Raw genomic sequence first — 16,817 nt, forward strand, 5'->3', positions numbered from 1 at the left:
TTTGTTTATTTTGCAGCAGGGTATAACTGCTTTCAGGTCAATTTGTACACATCTACGTTCATAGCTTGATCAATTTAATCAGGTTTAGGCTGGTCAATGACTTTTTAGATTTCTCCCCCAAAACATACAATAAACCCATAATGCAAGCCATTACTTTTAAAGTCCAATTCTGCAGACATCTTTGAGCAGCAGATGTGTGAATGTCAAAACACCAAATTTATTTTGTGAAGCAGGTGGTTTAATTGATTAAACCATTTTATTGATTATTAATTATTATATAAACCTATTATAAGGGTCTTCAACAGGGTCAGTGGTGGTGATGCATGGGGCTCTCCAACCATTGTTTGACATCAAAAGAATAAAAAAAGAAAACGAGCATCAAACAAAATGAGATAAAAGTTTATTTAAAATTATGAGCTTAAGGTTTCCACAGAAAATCTATTGAGTAAATTTAAATTGTTATGTAGAATTCAAGAATGATTATTTTAAAATTTGTAATATAAGCATCACGAATGACTTGCATATGAGAGTGCTTTTAACATTGTCAAGTGTTGCAATAAATTGAATACATTGTGTCTCTTTATCAAACAGGATTGGCAGCGGCACCTTTCAGGAGCGGCTCATGAAGTTGTGGTTCCTGTATAACCACAAACAAACATACACAACTGAGAATTGTCATCATCACCCTGGATACGTTTGGTTGTTTTAATTGTCGTAAAAATGCAATACCTGGGCGGTCCCACTCTTCTTACACAAGGCTTTCAGAGTCAGAACACTGAAACTGATGGTTACACAGAGCTGAAGAACTGCCAAAACTATCAATATTATATCCAGACCTCCGAGAATCATCTAGAGTAGGAAAACCATCAGTGTCAATAGACGCTACGTATGCACACAATGTATGGATGTGAATCTAAACGTACCCTTAGTGGTCATTTCAATAAAACATTACAGGTAGCTAGTACAAATTTATTTACTGGACGCTTGGTTATAAGGACCTCTGATTCAACAAAATCTTACAACATCTTCAGAAAACAAAGTAAATCACCTGATTGAGATGCTTGTAGTACAGACAGTTTTCTTTGAGCTGCTTCTTATTATCTTCATAACCTGAATGGTCATAATAATCACAGTTCTGATTGCTCCCCCCTGCAAGGTCCACTGAACACAGAACGACGGCTGTGATTGCTAGAGCAGCACTTGCCATGTTCAGACTCACGGCGATGACCAGCTGAAACACACAAATAGTATGAACTGATGACGCTGAGAAAACCGAATGGACAATAAAACCCTCTCATAAAAATGTATGTTATGGCATTGATGGACACTCACCAGACAAGGACTGGGAAACTTGGCAGCAAGAATACACACGATTCCAATGGCAAGAAACTAAAAGGCAAATAATCAAAAACTTGAAAATACTTCAAATTAAGAGCCATTCTGAAAGCTAAATGCTCACAAAAAGTTTAATTAAATGTCACTATCGACCATTTACTTTATACGTTTATTTTACTACATGACCTGTTTTACAAGGTAAGGATGAGGAGAAAGATGATTCTTACCACACCACCAAGCCAAAAAGGTGCTTTAGTTTCCATGAGGTTATTGAATATATTGTTGCCTTCAAGAATAGCCCCCAACACAATACAGATGACTCCCACTATCATCTGTACAATCTGCAGAGTAAAACAATAAATAGCACAGCTATTGACCAATCCAGGACTGAAAAGATTCATCTTATAGTTAATAATAAGTCAAAATTATATTTGTGTAACAGTAACTCACCCCAAGAGCTGTCTGAGTTTCTGTCAGCTTTCCTTTCAGCTTTTGAGCTGCGGAACACACCGGACTGTAGCACAAGTTACCCAGAATCTGACACATAAGTGGCCATTTGCTCTCTGGGTTTGGGGTGAAAGTGATAACGGTCACACCGTCACCCTGAGACATTGTCAGAGACATCCTGAAGCTCTAAACGGAGAGAAGTGGAGTTCACCTTCACACGGGTAGTAATAGGCCACAACAACAACCAGTAAGGACAAACAAAGTATTATTATCTGCCACATTATTTATTCCACAAAATATTATTTAGAAAAAAAAATTGTTCTGAATAGGGATTTATTGTCTAGCCCAATATTTTTTTAAACATGTCCTACATTAAGTAATCCTAAATAAAATATTAATGGGGCAAGGGGATGTAACAACATTATCGATACCGTGATATCGCAGTAGAAAAACGGGCTCAATATTATCGTGGTTACATGACGAGTGTATGAAACAATAGGTCTTCTGGGCCTAATAAAGAAAGTTAGAAAAAATAGTAGATTTTGCCATTGTCAATGTCCATCTGGTACAATTATTTTATTTTATAAAAGTGATTTTTAGGTCATTTGACCCATCTCATAATATGACTCATACCTCTAAGGATAAGAAAAGAGTATTCTTATTTTATGTTTCCAAATCATAATTTGTCATTTAAAATATAGCAATAAATACCGTACATTGGGTGTTATACCGAGGTATTGTCGAACTGTGAGATTTTTATATTGTTACATCCCTAATTGGGCATATTGTCACTAGACATATAGTTTTGGTTAGCTTTCACAATAGGAACTGCTGTGTCAAATGTTTTTGCTGACACTGTTTTGGTGTAAAATGTAATATATATACAATTGTGTAAACAGAAATTGTAATGAATTGCATTTCAAACACATACTTTTTATAGTTAACTCACAACCTCTGGTTTATAAAGCATGTGAAATTATAAATTAAACATGATACGTGGAAATGTGTAACATTTTGTTTCTCAACAGCTTTTGTTAAAGTTTCGTATGAGGAAGTTTTACCTGCAGGTTCAGTCTGCTGAACAAGGAAGTTGTCGAGATGTAGGTCACGCTATGTTATTTGTTAAAATTTCCCATGTGATGTCCGTCAAGTTGATTAAAAATCAATATTTTAATACATTTAAGGTAAATACGTAATCCAGAAGAGTACCCTCAATGAAGCCCTGTTCAGAAGTCCGTCGAGCAAGTCACGTGACTTCAGCTACGGTAATCGACGTCACGACATTGATTGTTCAACTATTTGTTTGACAGCAATTAGTAATTTCCTTCTTTGACACCAGAGGGAGTTAAAACAGCGTCACATGAATCAAATCAGAGATATACTTATGGATGCTTATGTTTATTTCTCTAGATTAACTGGAATTTTCTTCTATAAACATAAAATTAAATTGAAGACATTTGCAACAATGTTTAAATCATGTCAAAATAGAGTAGCTGCATCTAACTAAGGTTTAAAGCTCAAAATAGTTACAAAGTTGATATTTTTCAAATGATAGTTTATCTCAAAACTACTTTTTTATGTAATAGTCTAATGTAATCAGATTTGCATTGTGATGAACACTCAGCGATGACATGTTAATATGTTATTGGCTTAATAAAACAGAATTAGCGAGAACATTAGTTATTGAAATTAATGACCATTTGAATTAAATCAAAGCCCGGAAAGTCCATTGCTACGACACCAAAACAAATCTTAGGATTTTTAGACGACACCTCATCAAGATATCCATACAGCCAGGGGTTGATTTCCTTAGCTATTCTTTTTGGTGTTAAAAACATCCCTCCCAGTGTACCAATGCCTGTGCCGCTAGAATAGGTCAGAACAACAGAACTTTGAAGATCATCTCCACAATACTCATTAGCTTTTCTCAGATTCTCTCGAATGTCATTCTCCTTTTCTTCAACGTGAGTGACTTCATAATCTCCTTTTGTGTCCGTTTCCAACAGAGGGACACCCATCTTAAAGCTGTCTTTCTGAACAAAAACAATCTTACCTCTAACATCACCCATAGTTGGTATCAAAGATTGAATCCAGAAATCGCTGTCATTTTCGATCATGTTTTGAATCAGCACCTGAACATTGCTTTTATCAAACAAGTCAGGTTTTACTCGGACGAGCACCGTTTCACTCCTGAATTCGGACAGAAATGCCTTGATCGTTTTAAGAACCTTGGGGAATGATGAATGTTCATAAATCACTCCGTGCATGACATACAACTTTTTTTCAGAAGCAAACACTCTCAGATCCAAGTAGCGTATCCCAGCCATCAGCTGGTCCTCCAGAGACAATTTCTGGCATTCTGCCGCCGGTCCTCCATAAAGAGCCATGGTGTCATGGGTACCAGGAATGGTGATGTCAGAAATTAACTGGTGATCATCCAGAGTTTGCATCCAGCCAATGTTGTAGGAATCAGGGAGACTGAGAGTCATCTTGTCATTGAAGGCTCGTTCTTGACCCTGGATTTTAAGAAAACTGTGAAGTAAAATCAGAGCATAAGATCAGCAATGTTCTCGCCACAAAGGCCATTCTTCCAGTTAGAATGGGTAAACAAACTACAATGGCGCACAATGAAAAGTGTTTGACAACCTTATCTGTACTCAAGTCACTCGATTATTGTTCTAGGACACAATGTCAAAAGGAAATGAATTCATTTTTTAAATCGAGTTAAAAGACGTCATTGTAGTTGCTATAAAAATATGAAACATAAAAAATAGATAAAGAATAATTACTGAGATCTCTTCATCTCAGCGATTTCTTCTGTGCAACAATAAAATGAAATTGCGAGAAAATAAAACTTTTGCTAAATTACATACAACTAAAAAATTTCTCCTGAAAATAAAAACTTCAGAAATCCAAAAATGTATTAAAATTAAAAATCATCTAGAATCGTTTTTTATACTCACAGAAACATCAGGAAAAACAGACTCTTGCCATTAACCACCATCTTAATCTCCTTTATGCATATAGCAGAAACAATGAATTAGAAATCTTTCTTTTAATAATACAGAAGAAAAAACATACATCACATTAAAGAAATTGTTTAATTGTAACCTTTTGAATAAGAAACAAAATAGTTACCTCACACTTCATGGACAACCACTTTTACTCGGTCGAACAATAATACCAACAAGGAAAGGATCTTTTATATAGCGGTGAGAAAGGCTGTGGGGCGTGTTCAGATTAATTTTGTTATTTTATCAGTGTTTGGTGAAGGAGTAGTATTAGATCTAGAGGTCACCCTCAACAAAGAGATTTACTATTGACTTTATAATGATTGTAGAGTGTATGCACATAATCTGCTGACCTCTCTTACTTCTGTCACAATTATTAGACCAAACACTACAATGACGGACATGTTTGAATTTGAGGATGATCCAGAGAATCAGATTAAAAGTAAAAAGCACTGTTGGAGCTGTGCTTTGTGCACATAGTATGGCACAAGATCGTTTTGAATGACCTGAGTTTGAGCCTCTAGTTTTCTTTCAGTCCTAATGCCTCTTTCCTCCCCTATCGCTTGCTGTGTCTCTCTGTACCATCCTCTTTATAATAAAGGTGATCCCCAAATAATTTCAACATTTACTTTCCCCATGTATTCTGGGAACTTAATGTATTTACAAGTCAATGAATGTTCTTTCAGTCGGCTCACCTGAAATGATTAAATAGTGAAGGGGTGAGACAGATATGAGATTGGGTTTATGAGACAAGATAAGATTTTTCACACCCTATGATGAAAAAAGTAATCTTTTATTCAACTCAAAATCACAAATTGAAAAAAACGGTACATTTTGAAATCAACCTTGTAATCGTTTTACTTATTAATTAAAATATGTTTAATTTCACCCTCAAAATCTTGTCACGCTTTAATCTCGCAAGATCTTGAGGCACGCGATCATCCCTATAAAATAGACACATGCATTGCTGAAAATCATGTGTATGTCTTACGATCATGTCTTGGATCCATTAAATTCATGTTGTGTCATGATCCTGTCCTTCTAGTCAAGTGATTTTTCTAGTTTCTCGTGGACAGGGTCATGGCAGCCTCGTTTCTTGTGTCTTTCGTGTTTGTTACCTTCTGTGTCAGAAAGAAATTTCCATTGTTTGTTTCTATGTGCCCTGTGCTCTCCTGTTTCTTATCTTGACCCAGTTCCCTTGTTTCCTCGTCCGGCTTCCCGCCAGTGTTTCACCCCACCTGCCTATTTTGATAGGCCCTCATTTTATCACCCAATTTAATGCCCTTGTGTTTGCTGTTTTGTTTTGATGTGTTACCCGCTGTATTATTGTCCTGATCACTGTCCCTGAGTCAAGCTATACCCCCGCAGTTTCTAATTTTGAGTTTTAATGTTGTGTTGTGTTTTGTTCTTGTTTTTTCCCCACTTGTGATTTTTTTTATATATAAAGTTTTTCAGTTCGTAGTGCTGTCTGCATCTTGGTTCTGTCTGAAAATCATGACTTGTGTTATTGAGTTATTTTATGTATTTTAAATTATAATTATTATTATTATTATTATTAAGAAGAATCCATTTTTGAGCTGCAAGCCAAAAATTCACAGTGACACTTAGAGCGCACCTTAATTATTTTGTTAAAAAAATAATATATATATATATATATACATATATATGACAATACGTTCTAAATGTGTGTGTGTGTGTGTGTAATTTAATGTATTGCTTACAGTCAACTTGTTTTCATGCCCAGCCTTGTAACAATGAAAATTGTAAAAAGCCCTGTGTAAATAAAGGTTGAGTTGAGAATTATTAATGAAGAAGAAAGGCAAAAATATAAATATGGTTCTGTAGGCTGCTGTTCAGCCAGACAGAAGAACTAATAAATAAGACACAGTTTTAGGCATGAAAATATTTTGAGCGTATAAAATAAAACAATAAGAGAGTGGCAAGTGAATGCACATACTCTATTACTGAGATAATAACAGAAATCACAGTTTTTAGATCGAATCAAATGGTTTAAAGCCTCAACGATTAAGGTTGATGATCGTTTGAATCAAATCGACACCTGGAAAGTCCATGGCTATGATGCCAAAACTAGGTTTGGGGTTGTCAGTATTCACATGTTTGAGATAAGTATACAGCCAAAGATTAATTTGCTTTGCTATTTTTTGGGGGTTAAACCCTTCAATGAACCGATGCCTGTGCCACTTGAATAGTTAAGAATAACACAACCATTTCTACATGGTTCTCTAGCCTGATTCAGGTGTTTCTTAATTTTTTCTTTCTTCTGTTCAACATCAGTTATTTTATAGTCACCCTTTTTATCTGTTTCAGTAAGTTTGACACCCAGTTTAAAGTTGTCTTTCTGAACATAAACAATCTTTCCTCTTACTTGACCAATATTTGGCATTGAAAAATCGACTCAGCTAATAGCCTTATTAATCTTGTTTTTTAACCAAATCTGGAACTTTGCTTTTAAAAAGTGAGACAGGCTTTACTCTCACAAGCACAGTTTCAGTTGGGTAGTCAGATAAAACTTTTGAACTTCAGGAAATGTTGTATGTTGGTAAATTATTCCATTTTTAATTTTCAAACCTTCTCCAGAAACTCTCAGATCGAAGTAACATATCCCAGCATTTCGCTGGTCCTCCAATGACCATGCCTGACATTCTGCCAATTGTCCTCCATGAAGGGCCAAAGCATCATGAGTACCAGGAATAGTGATTTCAGAAATGAACTTTATCATCCAGCCAATGTTGTAAGAATCAGGGAGACGGTAGAGTTTTTTGATCATTAAATTCCTCTTTACAACTACTTCTCTGCAGTCTGTCAAATTATATCAGAATATCAGATTAACAATGTTAATGGTTAGTCATTCATATTAACCAGATGTCAAGGATGCATAACAAATCTTTTTTTCTCTCTTGTATGCTGATTTTTTATTTAAACATGTGGAAGCAAGATTAAAAGTAATATGGTTGAATATTTGCAAAACGGCTTAAGCATTGCCAGCAAAAACACGTTTCGTCTTAATATATGGCTGCTGTTACATTGACATCAATGAAGAAATATAATATAGTTACCATCTGTCGCTGCACAAATTTTTTAAATCAAAAATCAAATTCAACTTAAATGAAAACACAGTTGGCTTTTCAAGAACATATCAGAAAATATCAGACAAGTGTTTAATGTAAAAACTGAATAACATTTCAATTATAGTTAATATATTTCTAAATGCTTTTGGAAAATAAAATAAATTGAATACATTCATTGTTGTTTTTATACTCGCAGAAGCAGCAGGATGCACAGAAATGTCCGGTAACTCTCATCTTTGTCCTCACCTGTTAAGCAATACCTTAATACAACATTATAGCTGCATTAGCTAATTTAACATATATTTGAAAATAAGTGCATGCTGGCACCAAAGTGAAATCTGAAAATTCATAATAGTAATACAGCTTTTTAGCATTACATTTTTTATTAATTAAATACTGAATAAAAAGCCATGTTTCCTTAAATTAAACATCTCTAGTTTCCTTGGACATATAACTTGTAACACAATAAAATACCTTCCATAAATGTGATCTATAATAAATAGTTTATTCAGTACCACTTACCTGAAATGTAAATAAAAAACAGCTACAGCTGTGAAACCCACTCGGGTAATGTGTAGATGGTATTGAATCAAACAAGCAATGATAATGGGTTTTTTTGTACCGTGCAGTCCGAATACTCTGCACTGCCCTTGATGTGTGATAATGCACCATTTACACTACCAGAAGAACCATAGAGAGACTCAATTTATTCTCAACTTTAATAAGGAAACAAATATATATTATATAGACAGATAACTAATGAACATATGCTGATATAAACATTAACTGGATTGGATTAATGAAAGACTTCATATAGTTACTAGTCAGATGTAATTTTACGATAAACAGACTCATACTGAAACTTAAAATATTTCAGAACCAAACAAGCAGGGGGCCTACTTACTGACGTGAAGGGTCAAGAAAGTCATTGTGCAGTGTATCGAAATAGAATAAACTATAAAAATCATATAATCATAAAATAAGATTGATAAAATGATACGGTCATAATAACCAGTCATAAAATATTTTGCATTGGCCATTTTAAAAATCATGCATTTGATTTAGTGTTATTATGAGCAAAAGAAAATATTTTTCAAGTTTAGTGTCCAAAAATTGTACTGTTTTGGTAAATTACCGAAAGAGACAGCAAATTTATAAGAAAACATGTAATTTTCACAACAGGACAAAACAGGTTATTATTACTGTATATTTCTGGTGCCCCATCCCAATTTTTTTACAGTGAACCCTCTTCACACCGCCTTCCATCAGTTAGCATATACAAATCCCCCCACCCTCAAACCGAGATAAATTGAATGTTTATTCATGTGAAATTTCTTCCAAGAGCGAGTTTTGACTTCTATCTGACAAATGATGAAAAGTGTTAGGGACTTTGGGTCCGTCTTCTTATCACCATGTCCCAAACAAAGGTTATGTTTGTGTGTTTTTGCAACCTTATAAGTGTTGAGGTTTGTGGTTTTTATGACCTGTTCTTGTGTCCCCACTTTCACTGTCTATCTTCACCCACTCCACTTGGCGAAAGGTGGTTCCAGCCTGCCAACCGGGATGCCTGTGTCCCAAGTGATTGATCCAGTCAGTGTTGAAGAATTGACTGGTCTGGATAAAAGTCCTCTAACTGCAGCCCTTGTGTTATACACAGAGTTATACCAGTTTAAATGTAACTTGAATGTCTGTTTGATGCTCTCCTTTCCTATAATGAGGTATTTTTATGAGTTAATTAAGATAAATGATCTTTTGAATCAAATCAGTGCCTGGAAAGTCCATTGCTATAATCCCGAAACTAGTTTTGGGCTCTTGTGGTTTAGCATTCTCATTCAAATAATTATACAGAAAAGGGTTAATTTCCTCTGCTACTCTTTTTGGGGTTAAACCCCTCAATGCACCCATCCATGTACCAAGTCCTGTGCCACTTGAAAAGCTCAGAACAACACACCCATCTCTACATGTCTCTAGAGCATGATTCAAGTGATTCTTAATTTTCTCCTCCTTTTCTTCAACACGACTTACTCTATAGTCACCATCCTCATCCGTTTCAGAAAGAGGAACACCCAGTCTAAAATTGCTATTCTGAACATACACAATCTTTCCTCTTACTTCACCAATTCTTGGTACTGATGAACTGACCCAGCTAATAGAAGAATCAATCTCTCTTTTAACCAAATCTGTAACTTTGGTTTCAAAGAAAAAAGCAGGCTTTACGCTGACAAGCACTATCTCTGTGGGGTAATTAGATAAGAAATCCCTGATTGTCTTTTGAACTTCAGGGAATGATGTATGTTGGTAAGTTATTCCATGCATAATATGCAAGTCGTACTCAGAAACTCTAAGATCCAGATAACGTATTCCAGACTTTAGTTGGTCCATCAGTGACCATGCCTGACATTCTGCTAATGGTCCTCCATAGAGAGCCATGGTGTCATGGGTACCAGGAATGGTGATGTCAGAAATTGACTTGTCATCATGGAGAGTTTGCATCCAGCCAATGTTGTAAGAATCAGGGAGATGGAGTGTCTTCTCATCATTAAATACTTGAAGTTGACCAAGACTCTTCTGCAGTCTGAAATAAAACTAAATTTCAGGTCAACAATGTCAAATACATTTGTATGCCAAAGACTACAAAATCATAATTGATTCTTTTGGTGTTCATTTTTATGTTAAAACTTCTTGCAGCAGACAAGGAAAAATAAAAGAAAACAGTTGCAAAATGACACATTGATCAAATTACATTGGCTGCTAAAAAACAAAGACGTCAATGGAACTATAACACAGCTGTCAGCCTTATTATTTTTTCTGTTTGCTAACGAAACAAAAATAAAAAGTATGTTAATGCTCCAAAGTTTAACACGAATAAAAGTAAAAACAAATAAACAAAACAAATATATTTTACAACATTGGTTTGAAAGCTTTGCATCTTCAATGTGCATAAAAAAATCAAATGTAAATTTGGCATGTTCATTTTCTAATTTATCAGAAGCACTTTACAAGCAAATAATTGTCTCACAGTTTCATTTCAATTTGAATTGAAAAAAAAACATTTATTTTTTGATGGTGTAAATGGAAGGAAAAACTGCAAGGCTTAACACGGACCACATTAAATCCCTCATTATTGTGTCAATAAGTATTTAAAGTGAAAGTTAAATGACATTTTTGTCAAATTAGCCTAATTGTATTTTTAAATGACCCAACTCCAAACTGCTCACCAGGTTGTGGGAAAAAACATAAAAAATAAAATACATGTCCTTGATTATTGTTTTTATACTCACTGAAGCAACAGGATCCACAGTAATGTACCAGTAGTTTTCATCTTTTTTATTACCTAGGAAAAAAAAACAATGCAGATGAACACACTTCCACAATTACGATTGCTAAAATTTTCACATGAAACCATGCTTTTAGTTTATATGTTATTACTTTATCGATTGAGTAAACACATAACCCTAATTTAATTGAGTAATGCGGGGCCTCCCTAAACTGCTACATTTAAGTTCACTTGATGCTAATGTAGTTTGAACAAACTTTTAAATTGACGTGTTATTCCGCAAACTCCACGAGGGAGCATAGGGCCTCAACAACAGTCTTCCAAGCGAACTCCGTTTTGAGCGTCTCTGGGCCAACAATTATCCAGTTGCCTTCATTTCAGCTTTGGTGCACCATCTTCATGTCTGTCTTGACCTGCCCACTCTTCTCTATCTTTGTGGAACTTTGTTCTGCTTAGAGAGAGAAGTCTATAGTTTCAAATGGGCCGTGAAGTGTTGGAAGCATGTCTAGCTTTGTTTGTGCGTCTCTTGATGTCATCCTCCGCCCTTATTAACCACACTACCAAGTAAATGAACATGTCAACATCACCAATGTCCATACCATGTAGTTGGATTTGGTCCTGTTGAAGGCTGTTAATCCTCATGGTTTCGGTTTTATTTCTGTTTATTTTGTTTGTAAATTAACTTTCTCTACTTGCTGTGCATCTTGTTGCCTGTGCGACAATAGGGTGATATAATCTGCAAAATCAAGGTCTGACTCAACTTCGTGCTTATTTATTTATTTAGTGTAACCTTTGAATTGGGCTGTATTCAAGTCCACCTTTGGAGGTTCGAGTTCAAGTAAAGACCGAGTGCAAATGAGACGTTCAGACAGAAAAAAAGAATCCTCTTCAAGACCACACTTGTAATGATCAAAAGAAGATCAATTTAAGTTATTTATTTACTTTAGGTATAGCAATCTTAATTTAGGTAAAGTCAAATAAAGACTTTTCAGTGTTAACTGCATTGAAGCAACATCACTTTTGCAACCACAATTAATGTTGAAAAAATTTAGAAAATCAGTTGTATATCTCGTTATCGACAGGGTAGAACAATCACCTCAACTACTAAAGATAGTTTCGTAAAGAACTTGCCAGATCTGACTCCTCTAATAACCTTTCCAACTAATATAGAATCGCTCGATGACATGACCAGCAACATGGGCACTATTTTCTCTAATATATTAGAAGCGGTCGAACCTCTGAAGTCAAAAAAGATTAATGAAAAGATCATAGCACCATGGTATAATAACACCACTCGCGCCCTAAAAAGAGAAACGCGTAAACTGGAGCGAAAATGGAAACAAACCCAATTAGAGGTTTTTAAAACTGCATGGAAAGAGAGTGCAAGCTGTTACAAAAAGGCACTCAAAGCAGCAAAAGCCGAGCACTTCCGTAACCTCATAGAAACTAACAAAAACAATCCAAGGTTTTTATTTAGTACAACTGCTAAACTAACAAACAAACAGACTCCACCTGACCTTGGTATTCCGCTTCACCTTGGTAGCAATGAATTCATGAAGTTTTTTACTGAGAAAATCGGAAAAAAACGAGACAACATAGCTAAAACCAAACCTCCAAGTGTGTCGGAAGAATTAGTTTCAACCGTCACCCAAAAAGAAAAGCTAGAGTGTTTTTCTCCTATAAATCAGGAAGATTCAATTAAAATTATTGCAACATCCAAACCGACGACATGCTTATTAGACCCCATTCCGAGTACTTTATTAAAAGAGTTACTACCTGCTGTAATTGAGCCCATTTGTAACATAATCAACTCGTCTATTAATCTAGGACATGTCCCAGGACCCTTTAAACTGGCTGTAATTAAGCCTCTTATCAAAAAACCAAATTTAGACCCAAATGAACTTGGAAGCTATAGACCGATTTCAAATCTCCCGCTCTTGTCTAAAATACTAGATAAAGTAGTGTCAACTCAACTGTGTACCTTCCTACAAAATAATGACATGAACGAAAAGTTTCAATCTGGCTTTAGACCGCATCACAGCACTGAAACTGCGCTCGTTAGAATTACAAATGACCTCCTTATTGCTTCAGATAAAGGTAACATCTCACTCTTAGTCCTGCTTGACCTTAGTGCTGCTTTCGATACTGTAGACCATAAAATACTTTTAGATCGTTTACGCAATTATACCGGTATTCAGGGACAGGCACTACAATGGTTCAGATCTTACTTAACAGACCGATATCAATACGTCCATTTAAATGGGAAATCGTCAAATCTTACGCAAGTAAATTATGGATTACCTCATGGATGGGTTTAAGGACCTTTGCTTTTCTCCATATACATGCTGCCCCTCGGCAACATTATTAGAAAACATGGAATTAGCTTCCACTGTTATGCAGATGATACTCAGCTATATATCTCATCAAGACCAGATGATTCCTTTAAGCTATCCAAACTGGCAGAGTGCATCAAAGACATAAAACATTGGATGACTAGTAATTTCCTCCTTTTAAACTCTAGCAAAACAGAAATATTACTTATTGCACCAAAATCAAGTAAACAGAATATCTCTGATTACAGCCTGCAAATTGAAAGCTGCACTGTTACTCCAACAAATACAGTTAAAGACCTAGGCGTTATATTAGACGGCAACCTGTCATTTAAAAATCACATATATCTCAAATATCTCAAATATCACAATAACAAACTTCTTCCACCTTAGAAATGTTGCCAAATTACGAAATATTTTATGTGTTGCTGAAGCAGAAAAGCTTATTCATGCATTTGTGACCCCACAGCTTGACTATTGTAATGCTCTACTTAGTGGTTGTCCTGTATCATCGATAAACAAACTACACTTAGTTCAGAATGCAGCTGGCAGAGTTCTTACTAGGTCAAGAAAATACGATCACATAACCCCAGTTTTAACATCGCTTCACTGGCTACCCATTAAGTATCGTATTGATTTTAAAATTCTTTTAATTACTTACAAAGCCTTAGACGGTTTAGCCCCTACTTATTTAACAGAGCTTTTATCACGTTACAACCCATCACGCTCGCTGAGATCTCAAAACTTAGGACTTTTGATAACACCTAGAATAACTAAATCCACCAAAGGGGGACAAGCTTTCTCATACGTAGCACCTAAACTCTGGAATAGTCTTCCTGATACTATTCGAGGGTCAGACACACTCTCCCAATTTAAATCTAGATTAAAGAGACATCTTTTCAGCCAAGCTTTCACTTAATGCATAGTTAATGAACAGCAGCTACGCTAATTATTCTCTTTATTCTCTTTCTGCCTCTGCCTCGGGAGGCCCATCCCGAGGTAGGAAGAAGTTCCACCATGTCCAGACGACCGACAGATGCCCATCCCCAATTTGAGATTATGCCAGCTACAGCTTTAGACTGACTGACCATCCCAGCTCCATCTAAGGCAATTCCACCACCAGCCAAGAGAAATATGACCATCGGACCATCCCAGCTCAGACCACTACATCCCCAACCAAGAGCCAAGACGGACTATTTGTCTTATTAATGCTGAAGTTACAATATTTGGTATTAAATGCTTAAAACTGAAATCACATGTCAGCAGTTTGAGTGCAGCTATGACACATCAGAGGGGATCTGGCCCTCCCGGCTGAGCATGGTTCAATCATGGGAGTTTGGGTTCCTCGCCACAGCAGGGCAGTGTTGGCCTGCTCACCAGGAGACTGCATTTATTTCTTTATTTAGAAATTAGATATCATTTATTAGAATAATCTTACTCGTTGTGTAAATACCATGCACAGTGCTGTGTTTTACCTTTTCTGTTTTTCCTGTTTGCCCCTGTAAAGCTGCTTTGAAACAATACACATTGTGAAAAGCGCTATATAAATAAACTTGAATTGAATTGAATTGAATGGAGACGGGCAGGTGACAAGGATAACACTACATGGGGAACTGGGTGGACAGGTGAGAGGGATGAAACACTAATGGGGAATTGATGAAGAAACAAGGGGGCGGGGGTAAAGGAAAAACCAAAACAATGCCATGCACTTTCTCCACATAAAACACATGGTTCTGACATGATCCTGCCAGAAGACTCGAAAACCAAGACAAGGAGGGGCAGGATAATAACAATTGGTCTCTTGATTCTTGCGTTTTAACGTTTTCATTGTCTGTTATAACAGTGTGCTAAAAAACAATTGTTGAGGCAATGAAAATATCTATTTGGATCAGGTGATAATGATCTTTGCGGAATTATCTAAATAATTACTCATGAGTGCATTGTGTTATTGATTTATGAGTACTGTGTGAGATTAAAGCAGTGGTATGGCTTATTATACTTAGAATTGACAGAAAATACACACACAAAAAAAATCAATTGGTGAATCAATCAGACATCAGAAATAATGAAACTCGAAAATAGAGACAATCAACAACTATTGTACTAAACTCATTCATGACTCCCAGCATGCATTGCAGTTCATCTGTCAGATTCTATAGAAAAAAGTCAGATTCTATAGAAACACCTCGAGTCCGGACTCAAGTACAACAGCACTGCCTTTGAATGCATTTTTTACAAATATCTTGTGTAAAGAAGAACCTGTTGAACAGGTTTTATATGTTTATCAAACAAAAGTCACCTGAATAGTGACCTGTGTTACAGAAAACTGTAGGCTTCTGTAAAACAACGTGGATCTTTTTATAAACAATTATTTAATTGTTCCACCAGTCAATATTGTTTGCCCAAAACATACACTATCAAAATATTATACCCCAAAGATTTACGGGTAATCCTGCATTTGGAAACTATAATATTAGTTAATTGCATTTGGATGCAAATGGAAAACAAATTAATTGCATATCTAGTCTTTTAGAGGTTTTATTTAATTCCAAAATTTAAGTCATAGCTTGATTTTTAAGTACGCACGACATGACAATATATTGCATGAAACAAAAGAAAGCATATGATCAGCATTCTTTAAGAAAATCAGGTTCTGCAGGTATACAAGCAAAGCTCACATATGTGAAAATCCCCCACAGTTTAATGTTTCTTTATGATTGTACTGAAACATTTTAAAACCTTGTTTATTCTATCCTTACAAATGATAAAATATTTTTCTCATTCTTGTAGGCTGCAACAAAGCTCTGGTAGGAGGAAAACATGCTACAAATCCACCTGTATGTTATAATTCAGGTAACACAGCTCTACTTCAATTTTTATCACTGTATTTTTTTTCAAAAGCTTGTGAATTTCACAGATATGAAGAGGTTTGACAAACGTATGAAACATACCTTATGTATAATTGTAGGTAACTTTCAGCCCAGAATGAAGATACTTTCTGTCCTGCTCTGTTGAAGGTGGAGCTGTTTGGTTTCTTTCAGCAAATCTCTTGTTCCTGTTGAAACTTAAAAAGCTCACGTGTCACTAACATTTGTCCGTTCAATTTAATTCAGTTCAATCAATTTATCTATTTTGCACTTTTCAAAATTTTGCAGTGTTACAAAGCAGCTTTACAAAGGCAGTGGTTTCTGTAGTAAAAAATATATGAATAAAATGGATAAATATACAAAAAAATAAGAGACAATATATGGTATTATAACACATGGAGTAATTGCAGTTTTTAATTGATGAAATTTAACCAAAATAAACACTACGTTATAGAGATTTA

At 35.5% G+C, this 16,817-nt stretch overlaps 3 protein-coding genes and 1 pseudogene across 4 annotated transcripts; all 4 read right to left on the minus strand.

Moving 5' to 3' along the window:
* Positions 1 to 378: 378 nt before the first annotated feature.
* LOC130432435 (uncharacterized) lies at positions 379 to 3,053 on the minus strand. 2 transcript variants are annotated; one of them, XM_056761780.1, is made up of 7 exons: positions 2,844 to 3,053; positions 1,786 to 1,968; positions 1,563 to 1,676; positions 1,333 to 1,389; positions 1,049 to 1,231; positions 730 to 849; positions 379 to 637 (listed from the first exon to the last, which is right to left on the minus strand). In XM_056761780.1, the coding sequence occupies exons 2-7, from the start codon at positions 1,957 to 1,959 to the stop codon at positions 584 to 586; spliced, it is 702 nt and encodes a 233-aa protein (XP_056617758.1). In that variant the 5' UTR covers positions 1,960 to 1,968; positions 2,844 to 3,053; the 3' UTR covers positions 379 to 583. The 2 variants fall into 2 exon arrangements, with proteins under 2 accessions (XP_056617758.1, XP_056617757.1); XM_056761779.1 differs by having other exon boundaries at positions 1,786 to 1,993.
* Positions 3,054 to 3,437: 384 nt separating this feature from the next.
* Positions 3,438 to 4,806, minus strand: LOC130433272 (1-phosphatidylinositol phosphodiesterase-like). Its single transcript, XM_056763061.1, has 2 exons — positions 4,746 to 4,806; positions 3,438 to 4,314 (listed from the first exon to the last, which is right to left on the minus strand). Exons 1-2 carry the CDS (start codon positions 4,784 to 4,786, stop codon positions 3,459 to 3,461), a joined length of 897 nt encoding a protein of 298 aa, XP_056619039.1. The 5' UTR covers positions 4,787 to 4,806; the 3' UTR covers positions 3,438 to 3,458.
* Positions 4,807 to 6,811: 2,005 nt separating this feature from the next.
* On the minus strand, positions 6,812 to 7,533 carry LOC130433337 (1-phosphatidylinositol phosphodiesterase-like; annotated as a pseudogene).
* A 1,036-nt stretch (positions 7,534 to 8,569) lies between these two features.
* On the minus strand, positions 8,570 to 16,553 carry LOC130433137 (1-phosphatidylinositol phosphodiesterase-like). Its single transcript, XM_056762856.1, has 3 exons — positions 16,441 to 16,553; positions 11,164 to 11,216; positions 8,570 to 10,457 (listed from the first exon to the last, which is right to left on the minus strand). The coding sequence occupies exons 2-3, from the start codon at positions 11,202 to 11,204 to the stop codon at positions 9,614 to 9,616; spliced, it is 885 nt and encodes a 294-aa protein (XP_056618834.1). The 5' UTR covers positions 11,205 to 11,216; positions 16,441 to 16,553; the 3' UTR covers positions 8,570 to 9,613.
* Between the last annotated feature and the right edge of the window lie 264 nt (positions 16,554 to 16,817).

The sequence above is a fragment of the Triplophysa dalaica genome, chromosome 12 (assembly GCF_015846415.1).
Source record: "Triplophysa dalaica isolate WHDGS20190420 chromosome 12, ASM1584641v1, whole genome shotgun sequence".
Taxonomy (NCBI): domain Eukaryota; kingdom Metazoa; phylum Chordata; class Actinopteri; order Cypriniformes; family Nemacheilidae; genus Triplophysa; species Triplophysa dalaica.

Excerpts from the sequence above, each read along its gene's own strand:
- LOC130433137 (XM_056762856.1), bottom strand. The coding sequence starts at position 11,204 with ATGAAAACTACTGGTACATTACTGTGGATCCTGTTGCTTCA. Across the intron at positions 10,458-11,163 it reads CTGTGGATCCTGTTGCTTCA|ACTGCAGAAGAGTCTTGGTC; the intron begins GTGAGTATAAAA and ends GTTTTATTTCAG.
- LOC130432435 (XM_056761780.1), bottom strand. The coding sequence starts at position 1,959 with ATGTCTCTGACAATGTCTCAGGGTGACGGTGTGACCGTTATCACTTTC. Across the intron at positions 1,677-1,785 it reads AAACTCAGACAGCTCTTGGG|ATTGTACAGATGATAGTGGG; the intron begins GTGAGTTACTGT and ends TTTACTCTGCAG. Across the intron at positions 850-1,048 it reads ACTACAAGCATCTCAATCAG|ATGATTCTCGGAGGTCTGGA; the intron begins GTGATTTACTTT and ends TTCCTACTCTAG.
- LOC130433272 (XM_056763061.1), bottom strand. The coding sequence starts at position 4,786 with ATGGTGGTTAATGGCAAGAGTCTGTTTTTCCTGATGTTTCT. Across the intron at positions 4,315-4,745 it reads CTGTTTTTCCTGATGTTTCT|TTTTCTTAAAATCCAGGGTC; the intron begins GTGAGTATAAAA and ends TTTACTTCACAG.